This window comes from Lupinus angustifolius, chromosome LG04 (assembly GCF_001865875.1).
Source record: "Lupinus angustifolius cultivar Tanjil chromosome LG04, LupAngTanjil_v1.0, whole genome shotgun sequence".
Lineage (NCBI taxonomy): Eukaryota > Viridiplantae > Streptophyta > Magnoliopsida > Fabales > Fabaceae > Lupinus > Lupinus angustifolius.
The window spans coordinates 11,795,793-11,814,019 of NC_032012.1; the positions used below are offsets into that span (position 1 = coordinate 11,795,793).

At 32.0% G+C, this 18,227-nt stretch overlaps 1 protein-coding gene across 1 annotated transcript; it reads right to left on the reverse strand.

Moving 5' to 3' along the window:
- Nucleotides 5,125-12,515, reverse strand: LOC109345869 (ABC transporter B family member 11-like). The gene is made up of 12 exons (XM_019585118.1): nucleotides 12,073-12,515; nucleotides 11,442-11,496; nucleotides 10,819-10,994; nucleotides 10,219-10,440; nucleotides 9,887-10,125; nucleotides 9,193-9,718; nucleotides 8,839-9,112; nucleotides 7,502-8,337; nucleotides 6,948-7,214; nucleotides 6,585-6,848; nucleotides 6,188-6,481; nucleotides 5,125-5,483 (listed from the first exon to the last, which is right to left on the reverse strand). The coding sequence occupies exons 1-12, from the start codon at nucleotides 12,385-12,387 to the stop codon at nucleotides 5,127-5,129; spliced, it is 3,825 nt and encodes a 1,274-aa protein (XP_019440663.1). The 5' UTR covers nucleotides 12,388-12,515; the 3' UTR covers nucleotides 5,125-5,126.

Below are 18,227 nucleotides of genomic sequence, written 5' to 3' on the forward strand. Positions count from 1 at the left end.
TGAGTAGTTATTCCTTCTATTCAGTTTGGAATTGAATTGTATGAATATTATGTCTCAGTAGAATTAGTTCACTATGATTGATCATTAACATGTCTTTATAAATAGTGAATGAATGATTCTAGCATGCTACAATTGGATGAGTGATTAAATTTAAAAAAACCAGATACTTTGAACTGAATTACACGTTGTTACTTTGCTTGAGGACAAGCAAGATTCTAGGTTGGGGGGAGTTTGTTAAGTGCCAAATTGTAGTAAAATTGTATATAATTTATGGGGCACTTAGTATGCATTTATGTTATAATTGTATACAATTCCTGATAACTTAGTTAATTTTNNNNCTGCTTAGGAATTTATGGTGTTGTTGTTGTTTCAGGTTAATAAATAAAGAAAAGAGGAGAAAAAAAAAAGAAGGTTGATGACTCTGAACATTGCAAGCCTCGCCCAAGCGAGGAAATGGTCGCTCAAGCGACAAATAAGAGAAAAAACACCAAAATACCTGATGCCCCTCGCTCAAGCGAAGGATCCTTGCCCAAGCGAGGGATCCTAGCCCAAGCGAGGTACTGGGCGACAAATCACCATTGCTTCTGTTGATCTTCGCTCAAGCGAGGGACACCTCACCCAAGCGAGGTGCTCAGGCCTGGGAATCTCTTGGATCCTCGCCCAAGCGAGAATCTTTAGCTTGGGCGAGAGCATGGAAGTTGGAATTAGAAGTAGCGGTTTCAAAATTCAATGGGGGTCATTCATTCATTGGGAAGAAAATCTGGGCACGAAATATAGAGAGAATAAGATAGAAATCGTGGAAACGATTCTATTACCCACTTCTTTGTATTAGTTCATGATTTAAGCGTTGTAATAGCGAGGATGAGTGGCTAGTTTTTCTTTGTTTTGGATTCGAAATGTAATCTTCTTAACTTTTGTACTCCTGGATTCAATTCTATAATAATGTTATTTGATTTTGGAAAGTTTGTTCCTTATTTATTGCGTGATTTCAATTAGCTACTGAATTCATGATTTAAGGTTCAAGTTTAACTGGGAAGTTAAACTTGATACTGGATCTGGATTGTCTTTCTTCCTACATAATTGATCTAGGGGTGGACAATGATGTAAGAATTGCTTTTACATCTGATTTTAATGCTAGTCAATCATCCAATTATCTGAGGAATTGAGAATTGAGTGATTACCTAAGAATATTACAATCAGGGGACTGATGTAATTGATTTATGAAAAATGTGCATCAAATTCAGTAACTTCACAAGTTATTAGGAATTGAATCCATGGATGTTAAAAGGGAAAGAATGATGAGTTTCGATCCCAACCATTTTGTTTTATTATCTTAAATTGTTATCTCAAGCTATTGTTTCTAAAAATTTCAATGCAAATTTATCAATCAATATTTGTACATAGTTGCTCAATTGACCGTTGTAGGAATTAATATAAATGCACTCTGCTCCCTGAGGATGATATCCCTGTACTTTACCGGATTTTATTACTTGTACGATACGGTACACTTGTCGTTACGTAAAATATACTAACAATATGTTGAATACTTCATTCTCATCAGTATTTGACATGTCAATAGAATCTAAGCTGAAGTATTCATTTTCACCTACAATGTTACATGAGGACATATATTAGTATGAATTACAAAGATATTAGCATGAAGATAATATGTGATTGAATAAAATAATTTTTTTTTTGTATCTGGAGTAAGACTCATAACAAATTCATTGATTTGATCCATATTTTCAATTGTTGATGCAAGTGTTTCCTTTGATTGCAAAACTCTTCACTTTTGTAGTGATTTTGTAGATTTGGATATGTGGTTTGAACTATGGCATCAATTCGGTTATCAAAATTTAGAATCAATAGTTCTTCTGAAATATCTATTTCAGGCTTTCAGCACAACCATCATTAGGCTCGGATAATTTCACATCTCCCACCTTTAATATCCAATTTGAGAATTATGTGATTTCCCTTGCATTTGAATTATTCTGTAAACACATGTTTTTTGTAATAGTTAATATTGTACGGTGCCAAAGATATGATGCATTCATTGTTGCATGTACTATATCTGAACGACATCCTTTTGGAATCACCGATAATATTTGTTGAAAATCCCCTCCAAAAACTACAACCTTACCTCCAAAAACAATTGAATCATTTTATGTAATATTCATTATGTCTCCGAGACTTTTATCAAGTGCCTCAAAGCAATATTTATGTATCATCGGAGTTTTATCTCATATAATTAACTTTGTTACAATAGTTATATTAGTTCATCCTATATAATGCATACAACTTTGTGTATATTATGATTGTTTTTAATAAAATAGAATTAGAAGAATCATTCACATGACCACAATAAAATCAAATCAAAGATATATTGTTTTTCAATAATTTTAATAACAATAAGATTATTATTATATAAATTTAGATTGTGGGTCATTATGTTTTATACTATTCAATTTATATACAAATTCTTGATTTTATTATTGATCTTATTTTTAATTGTATTAATTTGTAGTTTCAAATATACGTTTAAAATCTTGAGTGTTAATTTTAATACTATTGTTTGCCCAAAATTAAAGAACAAGAAATAATGCAAACAAAATATAAATCAAATATGCGTTATAATAAATACAACTTTATATATCTTATGATTATTTTTAATGTTAGAATAATCATTTACATGACCACAATAAAATCAAATCAAAGACATATTGTTTTTAATAATTTTAATAATAATAAGATTATTATATTAAATTTAGATTGTGGCTTATATGTTTTATGTTATTGAATTTATATAAAAGTTCCTGATTTTATAATTGATTATATGTGTAACTGTATTAATTTATAGTTTGAAATATATGTTCAAATCTGAGTGTTAATTTTAATACTATTATTTTATCTTATTTTATTATACTGAAGGATGTGATGAACTATTACGATGATATAATGTTTCTAATCTATTTGAAAAATACATTAGGTAATAATTTAACGGTATATTTTCTAGTAATTTTAATCAAAATAATAAAAAGATTCTAATAATTGATTTTTTATTTTTATATATTCCTAATAAAAATATTTATATTTTTCCATTAATATATCTAACATTATTATCTTTTAATTAATAATATAATGGTAGTAATTAAATATTTTACAAACTCTCATTCATTATATTTTCATATGTTGTTATACTAATATATATTCAAATACTATTATGATTTTTAATCTTCTTAATCTACTATTTTAATATTCTATTTATGTTTTACTTCATATTATTACTATTTTAATATTGTAATAGTAACATTACAATATTAGAAGCAATCATTAAACCCCAAACAAAATATATCTATAATGAGTGTTACCTAAAGTAAAGATTAAAAAATTATTCAAACAAAATATAAATTAAATATGTGTTATAATGCATACAACTTTAAACATCTTATGATTGCTTTTAATAAAATAGAGGTAGAAGAAACAATTACATGATCACAATAAAATCAAATCAAGGACATATATACAAATTCTTGATTTTATAATTAATCTTATATGCAATAGTATTAATTTGTAGTTTGAAATATACGTTTAAAATCCTTGAATATTAATTTTAATACTATTGTTTTCCCAAAATTAAAGAATCAGAAATATTCTAAACAAAATATAAATCAAATATGTGTTATAATGCATATAAATTTGAATACCTTATGATTGTTTTTAATAAAATAGAGTTAGAAGAATCATTTACATGACCATAATTAAATCAAATCAAAGACATATATTTTTCAATAATTTTAATAAAATGAGATTATTAATATATTAAATTTAGATTGTGCCTTATTATGTTTTATACTATTAGATTTATATACAAATTCTTGATTTTATATTTGAATATTATTCTTTTCACTATTGAATATTATGATCTTAATTTTAGCTAATACTCATTATGGATACAATATTATCAACTTATCTTTTAATTTATCATATTAAAAAATATTTTTCAAATTTAGTGGGATGAGTAATCAAAGGGAATTCTAACATTTTATCCAATATTGTGAAACCCGAACCGAATATTAAACCGGAAGATGTCTCATATTATATTTAATTAGTTTAAATGATTAAACAGTCAGATTAGACTGACTAATTTCATATATAATTTATCATTTTTGTCTATAAATATAGGAACATGTCACATGTGTAACAAAGTTACAAAACCAATGACAAACTTTTCATCCACTCACAAAAACTAGGATCATCAAAGTGATGAACAAAACTGCTTTTCATCTTTGTCCATTGTTATTTATGTCAATGACCTTAAGTTGTGGGAATCTTGTCAAAAATGTTATATGACTGCTACTAAAGCTAGACAATCTACTGTTTTCTAATTATGATTGACTTTTAAATAAAAGTAATTCAAATGAATGATGTATTGACTATGCTTAAATCTTTACAATGTCACTGCACATATATTACATTTGAATTTATATTAATGAATGTAAAGTATAGGCTCAATTTAGACTTTGGTTAGTTAATTTTACCAAATTTTAGTTCCAATGTCCCTAGTTTTAATTACAACTAAGTTGGTGGCATGGTTTTCTTAGTATGCAATTGAAGTTGAACACTATTTTTGAGAAGTTACATGATTTAAATTGGTTCTTGTCAAATGAATTATACCCTTTTTTCATTCAGATAGATCTTAATGAAAAAATGATATAAAAAGTGCAGAGAAAGATGGTAAAAATATGTTAATGCAGAGAAAGATATAACATAGGTCAGTTCGGCCCATTTAGTCGGGTCCGAGGAAGGTATATATAGGCCGAAAGAGAAATATATGAAGTGTAAAATTTGCAATGCACATGCTTTTATTGACAATTACATCATTTTTCATTCACTTTTTCTTAGCCAACATCCCATCAATTGATTATTACTGTTCCATTTAATCAAATGTAAAGTCTTATATTGCATATAGAGAATGATTGAAAGAATTTATAAATGGAAAATGCTCATATAATCATTGTCTCAAGGTTTTGGTGGTTGGAAGCTCTCCGATCGAAATCGCGGTCCAACAATTACACATTTGATAAGATGAAAATAAAGAAGGGAAACAAATAATCCAAGAGTGGCTATCATATTGTTGAACCACTTTCATGAAGTTGGACCAATGAAGCATAAAATCCATCATTGATATGAATGAGTGTTTCATGGTTTCCTTTCTCCACAATAGCTCCATTTTTCACCACTGCTATAACATGAGCATTTTTTATAGTAGATAAACGATGTGCCACAATCACAGTGGTTCTATTCACCATAACTCTATCTAATGCATCTTGAACAACCCTTTCTGATTCTGCATCTAATGCACTTGTGGCTTCATCTAAGAGTAATATCTTTGGAGTTTTAATAATAGCACGTGCAATGGCTACCCTTTGTTTTTGTCCACCAGATAATTGGATTCCTCTCTCTCCAACTATAGTATCATAACCCTGCAATGAAAGATAATAATGAAAGATATAGGGCCAAAAAAGAATAATGATTGGTGCATAATAGTTGATTAGTGCACACTCCCTCATTTCATGTATAGGTGGCAAAATTCTTAGAGGAAGAGGGAGATCAAGAAAAGTCGTAGGCGAAATGATTCAGACTTAGAGATGGATGTTTTGTCGATGAACATGATTTATGATAGAGCATTATAGTGTCGTTCGATCCATATAGCCGATCTCACCTAGTGAGATAAAGGTTAGGTTGTTATTGTATAAAAAAGGTGGCCTAGTGTGCAAGGTTGTAACCTAGTTGGCTCTGGGGAATATATATGTATGCAATCTTACCCTCGCGAGAGGAGAAATTATTTCTAAGATTTAAATTCATTACTTTCAGGTCATAAAGCAGAGAACCTCACCGTTGCGCTGATGGTCACCCTTATGTTAAGTTGATGCTCACTCTTCGCACATATAAAAGGGAGACACATTGCACGAGACTCATACCTAGTAGGGTTTGAAGAGGGTATATGTATACAATCTTACTATCACATGCGAAGAGACTGTTTCCAGGTCACAAGGAAATCTATCTAGCCGTTGCGCCACTCTCAGAAAAATCAAGATATGACTAATCATAATCTTGTTGAAAATTGTGTAGATGTAAAAGTTGCATGGTGACATTAAACAGAAAAAATGCTTATCATTGTTTTTACCTGTTGTAATGAACTAATAAACCTATGGGCATTGGCTAGTTCTGCTGCAGCTATGATTTCTGCTTCAGTTGCATTTCCTTCTTTTCCATAGGCAATATTAGCATGAATGGTGTCATTGAACAACACTGGCTCTTGGCTTACAAGCCCCATCTGTTGCCTTAACCACTTTACCTGTAAATTCTGAATTTCCACTCCATCAAGTGTAATCTGACCGGAATCTGGGTCATAAAATCTTTGTAACAACGAAATCACTGTGGATTTTCCACTTCCACTTTCACCAACAAGGGCCAATGTCTAGAACAACAAAGTTTGATTGTGAACACTAATTTTGCAACATGCATTTCAGTTACTTGGTGACATTAAATAGAGTTTAAGAGAAATATACTTGAAACTTTACCTTGCCAGAATGGATAGTCAAGCTAAGGTCTCGAAAAATCGGTATATCTGGCCTAGATGCATACTTAAAGCTTATATGATGAAGCTGAATTTCTCCTTTAATGTTATTTAATGTTGTACCAGACTCATCACTTGGATCTATCTTTGATTTCCGATCAATTATTCTAAATATTGACTGTATAGCTGACTTGGCTTTGCTAGAATCGGGCGCTAAAGAACTTGATTGCGAAATTCCATTAGCTGTAAAAGTTAAAGCTAAGATAACCTGCAAAGAAGAAAACTTTTTAGTCTTGAAATGTAAATATTTTTGTACCCACTTAACAAGTTGACAACAAATTTTGGTCAAGCATCAGCGAGTTAGTACCCGGAAAACATCTGAGAATGTTGCCTTGCCAGAGTGTACAAATCTGGCTCCGGCATAGAAACATGTTGCATTGACACAAAATAGTATGCAATATGAAGCTCCAAATCCTATTCCGCTGATCAAGCCTTGTCGAATTCCTGTTTTCTTGGGGCCTTCACATTTCTCTCTGTATAGTTCCATAATCTTCTTTTCAGCACAAAAAGAAGCTACTGTTCTTATGCTTCCAACTGCATCATTAGCAACTTGGCTTGCTTCCTCATATATCATCTGCATCAAATTGTATATAATACTTAGAATTTGATGCAAAATCTAAAATATGCTTTTACTTATGCAGCATTGTATAGCTACACAAAATAACTCCGTTGCTCGTACAACTAGATTTGAAACCGCAAACAACATCTCTATATCATATGCATGCAGTGCATCTACTCCACCTTAGAATACAAGGCATCTCAATAATCACTTGCACAAAAAATATATTTTTATATGGAAAATTTATGCAATTACTTATGCGACGTTGTTGCAAAATCTAAAGTATGCAGTTACTTGTTCACCTTTGCATCGGCGCTGAATCCGTTCATGAATTTCATTTGAATATATGCATTGGCTCCAATCAAAGGAATCATGAAAGTAATAATAAGCGCCAACTGCCAGCTCGCATTGAACGCAATTATCAAACCTACCAATGCTGTTGCTATATTTTCAACCATTAGTCCTAGTGCGTCACCAACAAGGGCACGGACAGATGCAGCATCTGCTGAGAGCCTTGCACCAATTGCACCACTTGAGTTCTCCGGTTCATCAAACCAACCAACCTCCATGCTAACAACCTTCTCAAAACAAATTAGCCTGATACGTTGGATTAACTTGTTTCCGGCCACAGAGAAAAAGTACGCCCGGGCAGGATTTGCCACTAAAGATGCAAGTCCAACTATCACAAACATTATTGACCAAAACTTGGAATCCTTTTTCAGCTCAGGAAAAGGTTCATAAAATATTTTGATAGCAACAGAAATCAATAAACCAAATACCGGAAATACAGCACCATTCACTATTGCAGCTACACATCCAATCAAAAGCATTGGAATCTCTGGTTTGTTGAGGGAAACAAGGCGCTTGAGTGGAACCTTTGGTGATTGTTCTTTGGTTTGTGAATGTTCAAGTTCAGGATCAGACATGTTAACTCCAGTTGGTAAACCAGATGAATTTGAAAATGAGTGGCGGCTACTATTCCCTGCAGATGATCCCGATCTTCGAAATAACCTCATTTCGGTAATTTCACCCTTGTCTTGGCGGCCCGTACTTTCTTTTGATTCCTTCTTTGTTTCTTGTAAGCATATAAGTTGTGAGTATGCTCCCTCCGGATCCTTGAGTAATTCTATGTGTGTTCCTGGTTGATAAACACAAGTTATAGTGAGATGCATAGAAACACAAGTGTGATAATTTGATTTCAGTTTATACAGGGTAAGTTCTAGGATCTCTATTTTTCCAGAAAGATAAAAATTCTTGATAGCATGAGAAATTCTTTCTTTTTGTTCTATCAAAAGTAGACACATAAATCATGAATGTTTTCAGAACCAAAGAGTTAATCATCTCTCAACTGATTATTATTCATTTCAACTTATATGTGATATGTAGATAACAGTTAAAATTTAAGATAGAAATACGGAATCGGTGATTTCGGTGAGAAAGCCATGTGACTAAAGTTGGTTTGTGTTTCTATTAGAAAGCTATATATAGTGTTCATGAGTTTTAAGAAATGAAGCTACATCCTTGCAAATAGCTATAACTTTTGGCCTAGTGATTAGTGCTTGATCCAACAAGGTAACCACTTATCATCTACAATTGACTAAATGAAAGAATCAATGCTTTAGCCCCACTTGTTTCATACCTTTTTCAACCATTCTCCCTCTATGGATTACGGCTATCATATCAGCATTCCTCACCGTGCTCAAGCGATGTGCTACAACAACAGTGGTTCTGTTGCCCATGATCCTGTCAAGAGCTTCTTGCACTAACCTTTCAGATTCTGCGTCAAGTGCACTTGTCGCTTCATCTAGAAGTAGAATTCTTGGATCTTTCAGGATCGCTCTAGCAATGGCAATACGCTGCTTCTGTCCACCCGATAACTGAGTTCCATGCTCACCAACCATTGTGTCCATTCCCTGAATGCAAAAAGTAAAAAGCTTAAGGTTACATTAAAACAGGTCGAAAGATCCTGAATCAAAATTGTAGAAATAATGACCTGTGGCAATTTATCAATGAATTTCGCTGCATTGGCAAGTTTGGCTGCAGCTCTTATCTCTTCAACTGTTGCACCCTCTTTTCCATATGCAATGTTATCCTTAATGCTAGACGCAAACAGCACTGGCTCTTGGCTAACAAGGCCAATTTTCCCCCTGATCCATCTAATCTGAAATTCTTTCACGTTAACGCCATCGATAAGAACTTCACCTTCGTGTGGATCATAGAATCTTTCTATCAAACTGATGACTGTTGATTTTCCACTTCCACTTTCTCCTACTAATGCTGTAGTGGAACCACTAGTTATATGAAGAGAGAATCCGTTGAATATCAGCTCCTCGGGTCTAGCTGGATAACTGAAATAAACATCCCTTAACTCTATTTCACCATGAATATCCTCTATTGTTTTACCATTTGGGTCATAAGAATCTATATCTGGTTTCCTCTCAATTGTCTGAAACATTTTATAAGCCGCTGCTTGACCCGCCGCAAAAGCATTCATGGAAGGGGATGCCTGGCCAAGAGACCTAAGATATGTATATCCATGTGAAATTTTATGTAAATAAGCTGAGTATGATATGCATCTCTTTTATTTCTATATTCGTGTATGGTCATAAACTCGCACGATTTTTACAAAAAAGCAAGGAGGTTATGTGCTTCATTAGAACATGAAATACAAACTACAGTTTACTTACTTTGAGGCAGTTATCACAGCAACTATGATATTGATCACCGTACCCCCGTTATATCCTTTTTCCATTATCATCTTTGCACCCAACCATACAGCTAAACCATAACCGAAAAATATAAGGAACATAACCATGCCAAGACCCATTCCGGATACAAAACCTTCATAAACTCCTGCTTTGCAAGCATATCCAAGAAATGTGTTGTAACTAGAGACTGCTTGTTTTCCCCCGGTAAAGGACGCAACCTTAAGATAAACACATCTAATTAAAACAACGAATATTCGTAGCACCATTAGGGATAAGCATCAACAAGGTATTCAAGTTTAACAACAGCATACAGTTCTTATTGATCCAATTGTCTGTTCAGCTACATTTGCAGCTTTTGCATAAGCTCTTTGACCTTTTGATGCCATCCTTCCTATGAGGATGGCCATAGAAGCACCCGACACTATAAGAAGTGGAATAATGGACAACATGACAACAGTAAGAAGCCACCCTTTCACAAATGCTATCACAAACCCACCAATGAATGTTGATATTAGCTGCATAAATTTTCCAACCTGTTTAAACAAGCAATTTGTTAGTAAATGGCAACTTTGAGAAAGCAGCAACAACTCCTAATTCGCATTCAACTCTTTAGTATATGTAACTGTTGAGCGTTTGGTCTATGAAGATATTTATACTTCTTTTCACATGTGGAAATATGAAGTTAACTCATGTGACAAGTCATTATCCGAAAAGAATCGCTAGTGAAATTCCACACCTAGAAGCCCATTGCTCCGAAATTTAGACAAAAATGGAACTGTGATCCTGGGATCTTGGGTAGAGGCGGGCAATATTTTAGTGGGTAAATTAACACCTGAAATGGCGAAAGAATCCTCGTATGCCTTAGACGATAGATTATATATAGTAGTAGTAGACTAGTAGTAGCGTAATACCTTCTCACCCATGGCTTCTTGTATGAGAACTGTGTCACCTGACATTCTCCCTATCACCTCTCCAGTGTTAGTTTCCATATCAAAGAAACTAATGTCTTGTCTTAGTATAGTCTTCAAATACAACCCTCTTATTCTTGCAGCCTGTATTTCCCCTGTGGCCATCCAACAAGCAACCTCTGGAAAAAAAAATGAAAATATTTTCGGCACCAAGGGTCTTTCGTTTTTTCATGTCTCAAAAACTCTTGTGATTTGAGGGTAAAGAATCGTCTCCAGTACTGAAGAGACAAGTTATTGTTTTTCCTTTTGCAAAGATAAAAGTATAATCACATTGCAACTAAATGGCAAAAAGTGTTACATCGTGCTATTTTTTCCTTTTGTTTTTTTATACACTTCCCTCTCCGGTACTGGAGAGGATCTTGACCCTGATTTACGATATCACACTAAGGAAAGTTGAAGTTGGTAGGTGAATACACATGACAAAGAGACAAAGTAACAAGGGCAGATTTTAGATTGTTTGGTTAAAGAAGTTCTAACATTATATCATGAATGATCTCTTTGATAAACTTAAAACTATTTGGTATAAGTTCATGAATAGTTCTATATATCTAACATACTATACTTACGTAGGAATGCTGCCACACCAATGCCTATTCCCAAGTATACAAGTTTGAGACAGATCTGCAATGTTAACAAGTAACCAAGTTATGATATTCTTAGAACCAAACTTTGCCATAACTTTTTTCTAGAAAAAACCAAAGTCCAAACCATAACATCAGAACTTTAGAATTTCACACTCTAGTATTTAAATTACAATTCTAGATATGATATCAGGACTTTGTCACTTCATAAATGTCATAAACTAAAGTCAAATTTAGATATCTCTATTAAGCTCATAAAGAGCAAGACTTTTAGATTGTTTAGATATCTCTATTAAGCTCACAATCTCTTTATTGAATCTCTCGCGGTTATAGTTTATGAACTTCCAGAGGTAAAAAGCGGCATAATGTACGAGACTCTCAACTAGTAAAAGTCTGTAGAGGATAGATGTACATAGTCATACCCTTACATGTAAAGTTGTGTTTTGGGCTTTGAACTCATAACCTCAAGTCACAAGGTAAACAACTTTATCATTGCGCCGAAACTTAACCTCTAAAGAGACGTAAAATAAACTTGAGAAAAATGAAAACAAACCCTACTCTCTTATATAAGAGTTGTTTTGAAAATAGGGAACTTTTTTTGTTATGGATATTTTACCTTGGAAACATCACTGACAACATTGGATCTGGTAGACTGGTTAGTACCAAAGCTATTAATAACTTGACCAAAGAGTATTGCCATGATTGGCATTCCTATTCCATTTCCAATAGCTCCAATGGAACCAACAATCATTAACACAATGTCAGTGGAGTCTGCAAATGAGAACAACCTATAATATGAAACTGTTTCAGTCTTTTCTTTTCCCTTGCTATTTCCACCCTTTGTGTTGACTGCAGTTAAGTCCTCATTGTTGCTCCGATTTTCGGTTACACGACTCTCATGCTGCCGTTCTTCTCCATTCTCAGAACCCATATTAGTAATGTCTTCTATACTAGATTAGTATATGGATTATAGAGTATAGAAGCAGGGTAAGGTTGAACTAGAACTAAATTCTCATAAGGTACAATGTTCTTTTAAAGCTTGGGAATCAAGCTACAGAACCATGTTGACATTTTTTACATTTACCTAACATGATTTGAAACTCTTATACACTGATTCTTGAATCAACAAAAAAACAGGTGGAATGAAAGATTGAAAGCATAATAAAGAAACTCAGTATGTTGCTTCCTGTTATACTTTTCCTGGACAAGGGATAGCATTTGTCAAGCAACAACAGTGCACAAACCTTTATCGAACGACGCCATAATATTTTATTAGAAATCATTTTCATCGACAAAACATTAATCTCTATGTGTTTTTTATCATTTCGCCTATGGTTTTTCTTGGTCTCCCTTCTTCTCTAAGAATTGAACTAACATCTATTTGATTTACTCTCCTTACAGGCGTTCTACCGGTCTGCATTTGTGCAAACTACTAAGACATGATTATACCCTACCGTAGCATTTGTCAAAGAAAATTTGAAATGGTTAGTTTTGAGAAGTGCATTGAACACAAATTCTTTAACAAAGCCATAGCCAATTTATGAAGCAAAAGACTATTTTATGTATTAGTTGCGAGATATTCTCAAAATTACAAATTCGTTAAAGATAAGGATTTAATATATATAGACCGAGTAACATTTAACTGTTGTTTACACTGTCGAGACATCATCACTCACTCATATGTTAAGTGTTATTGACTCTCAACAAAACTTTGATTTCATAGTTCCATATGATGAAATGAACTTGGACATGGTAATATGGTATTAACCTTGAAAAAAGTGCACTATAAAACAAAAGAATGGAATAAAGAAATATAAAGTGAGAAAGGAGAGAAAGTGGTAGGAAATTCAGGAGGATTTATTCAACAGTAGAAAAATCAAAATGGAAAAGACAGTATCTAATTATGTTGAAAAGATTAAAAAAATGTACATGAAATGAAACTGAAAAGTTGAAACCGTATGAGTATATAGTATGGGTAGGTGAATCCATAATGTTACCAGCAAAAGCTAAAAACTCGATTCTTGTGCACGAAAATTGTTGGGAGAGACAATCACACACCCTAGAGGCTATTAGTTCATGTTATATCAATATAACCTATGTTCTCATACATCAATCCTCGTTTAGGATACCTTTATTATACCTCGAGATTCAAACAACTATAGTCTGTTATTTGTCAAATAGTGAATTAAGGAATTAGTAGTTTGAATCCTGAAAATAATCTCCTTATTACTTAAAGATGTAAAGTTGTATATATCTTCCCTCTCAGACCCCACTATACACAAGCTTCGTGCAATGAGCCACATTTTTTTATATTACCCTCATAAAAATCTTCTTAATAGATATATACAACCCATTGAAACACAATTATCTCATTTTGATAGATAACCGTGAATTGGTTCTCTCGTAGCCGTTCGTGGTTCTTTTAATGAACGAACCAGATTTTTAGCTACAATTTGAGTAAAATAAGAGAAGGATAATTGATAATTGATTCATGAATATTAAGAGGGGCAGCCACGAATACCGAAAGTGACTAATTCCTTACCTAAGAAGGTGAGTATCCTTAACAATACAAAAAAAATCCTAGAAGAACTAGCACTAGAAACCACTGTGTAGAGAGCTATAGGAACCATACTGAATATTCCCCTACCATACCGGTATTACGTACCTGCATAGTTGGAGGTGGTAAGCTACTAATAACTTGGCCAAAGTAGCAATGTCATGAATGGCATTGCTCCCTAATGGTGCCAACAACCATCAATACAATGTCAGTAGAGTCTGATTAGCCGGAAATATGGAACTGTTTCAGCCTTTTTGTTTGCTTGCTCTTTTCACCATTCGTGTTGGTCTCTAGGGGATTCTCTACTTTACTTGTATCATTGTACTTATGCTCTTTGCCATTATCTCTTAAGGGTTTGTTTGCGAGTTGAGTTTTAGAGGAAAGGAGACTTTGAAGTCATCTCACCAATGGCTCGCAAGTCTTTCATTTTCCTTCATTAAAACTCAACTCACAAACATGCCATAAAGATATATAATTGACTTGGGTACGTGGTTAATGAAGATTGAATTATGTAACTATAACTCTAAAAAATCACGATCATTATATGAAGCAAAGGATTAGTTAAGGTTTTGGTCTTATAAGCTTATCATCTCATAGGATGTCAAAACCCAAGTCCAAACAGATCAATAAATCATAAAATAGACAATAATTGTGTCCATCACTTCATACAAAATTCTAGTCATGGAATCATGGAAACAGTCCTTACATGAAGAATATTATGTGTGTTGCTAGTTTTATACATTTTCATTATATTATTTATCGTTGATATTTAATCATTATTGAGTCTACAAAAAATAACAATGCAAATGAATGATGAATAATGCAACGAGTATGTATAAATTTTTACACTAACATTGTGTAGATTTTTTCAAGTAGTTGACAACTTTTTATTAGATTGAGACATAATGGAACATAAAAATTGGAATAGCTAATAAAGAGTACTCCTCGTCCTAGCCATCAATTCTAGGGACATCTAATGGTTTACATCTTCTCTAATTTAAACCATTAGATTTTTCTAGAATTGATGGCTAATATATAAAATAAGTTTAAAATTTTCCTAAAAAACTTACTCTTGGAGTAAATGAATTACTTCCATAAAAAAATATGTACTGATAATGTAAGAATTTTTTATATTACCAGTGTGTTATTCACCATTTATATTTAACTATGCTTTTAAATATAAATAATATAAATGAATTATAGATAATATCTATGAAGCAAAGATACGAATACGTGTATCCGATACGTCGACACGCATTTTTTCTAAAATGTAGGATACGATACGTTCATGAATACGTGTATAAATTAATAAAAAATACATAAAATATGATAACTTCTTGAAATAAAGGTAAGCCATTTATTTATCTTCTCTATTAATACTCTCACACATCCTCTTCTCTTTATAAACATACTAAGTGAAAAGAAACTAAGAAGTAAGAAAGGTAAGCATTTTTCTGTTTGCTCTTCACAACATACCTATGGCGATAGAGGCACTAACACTAAGCACCGGTCGGTGACGTTATGGATCGGAAAGTACCTGCTATTCGAGAGTCAATGTGGTGTGATGGTAAGTTGGTATGATGTGACATTTAAATAAGTGAGTGTTTATTGAAAACTGTTAGATGTCTCTCATCATTTCTATGCATTAAAAGAATTTTATGACAATTTTATGGCTCTCTTTAAGGGCATTTTATGTCACTTTTGTGGCTTTGTTTCCAAGCATCCAATGCTTCATATCCAAGATACCAAGATTTTGCTTGCCTATAAAAGGACACATATAGAGAGCTTCAAAATCATCTTCACAACACACAACATCTCTTTCATTTACACATATATTGTGAGTGCATTCTTGGTGAGAATTCTTGTTCCATTTGAGAGAGTATTTGTGAGAAAAAATATTGTCATTTGTCCTCATCATTATAAGAGGATTTCTTGTACTCTTCTTTTTTACATAATTTTGCTCTTGATCGCCCGTGGTTTTTTCCTCTCACACTGAGGGGTTTTTCCACGTTAAATCTTGTGTGTTATTTTCTTTATCCTTTACTTGCTTCTCTTTTGTTCTCAATTGATTCAATCATGTGCTTCCGCATTGCGCTCTATCCTTAACAAAAACAAATCTATCTTATCATTAAAATGAATCTATATATCCTATATTTTATTGAAAATGAATCTATATAGCATATATTTTATTGAAAACGAATCTGATACGTGTCTTGATATTTATTTTTATTTCTTTATTTTTTTTTTTTTGGATACTCTATGGACACGTATCCTTCGCGAATCTGAGCGTATCCGTGTCGGATACGTGTCGGACACCGACACGCGAGGGTATTTGGCGAATCCGTGCTTCATAGGATAATATAATTATTATATAAATTTTTATATATAGATATTACTTCAAAGTTCAAATACATGTGGTTTGGTACGACCTTCATTTTAAAATATTTTTTCCAACATTATAGGCAGGAGTGCAGGATAGTGAATATTGACAATTTTTTAAATAAAATGGTTTAAAACTAAACATGACAACTTATTTTGAAAACAAAATGGAAAAATATTGAACATAAGTTTATTAAATTTTTTTGGAAATGAAAAGTAGAAACATATCTTTCATGTTAGGATGCAACCAGAGATTTTATAACCCACCATCTTCTATGGCTTCTTGAATAATTATGAATATATCTTCTATGGCTACTTGTAAAAGGTAAAGATTATTATAATAGAGATAGTAAGTAATTAAGGAGTGGAGTCATATAAGAGGAAAGAAATATGCAATAAGTATTTTTAAAAGCAAAATAATATAAATTGACTTAAATATTCTTATAATATTAATGGTGTTATAATGATGTAAGACTTCAATATAACCTCATGTATCGTACTAGACTAGAGGTCAAATATTCAATTTATGATAACAACATTTCTTGGATTTATGGTCTAAATATTTGAGTATACAATGTTATGATGATCTTTTTTGAAAACAACTTCAAGTTAATAATTACTTTTATTATATGTGTTAACAATCAAGATATATTTGATTGACTTTAATTATTATGATTTATTCATTTTTTGTTTCTAACATACACATGTTAATTATATTAATGAGGATATTTTCTTAACAAAAATCATTAATTTACTTATGAATTTAGAAAGGATCCTATAATCTATGTAAAAGGATTAAAATCAATCTCTAAAAATGTTTTTATAAAAAAGGGCAATAAAGTGATGGAAAAAACCAAATATACTAGACCAAACCATAAACTAAAGTGAACTAAGCAAAAAATCATTATTTCAAACTAGTTTTGAAACCGAACCATTTTTGAACAGTTTGATTCAAATTTAAAAGCACGTGAGAGTGGATTCAAGTTTAGAATCACTTCAATTTTAAAACGGCTTTTGACTTGTTTTAAACCAATTTGGATTTAAAATTGATTTTGAACCTAGTTTTGAACCTTAGTTTTGAACCTTAGTTTATTCTAGAACCATGTTAATACCATTTCTAATTCGGATTTCGAGGTTATGCAACATTTTATTAAAAAAAATCAGTTCGGTCCAAAGAACCAAACCATACTATACAATATCCCAATTTCCACATGCCATTGTTTTGTATCATTTTTATTCATTTTGTTAATATGTATTAAGTTTTTTTCACAACTATCTTGATTTAAATTTTGGTTTTGTTGAAATCAAAATGAAAATTTCAATTCATTATAATTTTAAATTAATGGTGAAAAAGTAATTCATAAGACTCATTGGAAAATAAAACAACTTAAATTATAAATTATATTAAAAAAGTTAATATTGAATTAAAAATAAAAACAACTTAAAGTAGAAAACTAATTGTTTTAACTGATATCTTTTTTTCTCCTGTGTTTCTAAGTAAAGGTTTCATGAGACTTTTATCACTTTTTCAACCCTTGATCAATAATGTATTAGTCTAGTTGTATATGACTCTACTAAATCTTTAGGTAGACCAAATGGTTAATAATTTAATTCATGTGAATGATACTTATTGAGAGAGACATCCAGACATTCTGAGAGAGATTAGTTTTTTACATATAAGATGTGGGGATACACATGATTATATAAATAAAAAAAACTTTCTGAACCCTTTCAAAGGTGGAGAGGATATAGAGTAAATTCAAAATAAGAAAACGTGGGAAGATAATAATTTTTTTTGTTTCCTACATGTATCATAAGAGACAATTATGTTCGAG

Coding starts and splice junctions, on each gene's coding strand:
- LOC109345869 (XM_019585118.1), bottom strand. CDS start 12,387: ATGGGTTCTGAGAATGGAGAAGAACGGCAGCATGAGAGTCGTGTAACC. Junction 10,995..11,441: donor TGGTGTGGCAGCATTCCTAC/GTAAGTATAGTA, acceptor TTTTTTTTCCAG/AGGTTGCTTGTTGGATGGCC. Junction 7,215..7,501: donor GATTCAGCGCCGATGCAAAG/GTGAACAAGTAA, acceptor AATTTGATGCAG/ATGATATATGAGGAAGCAAG.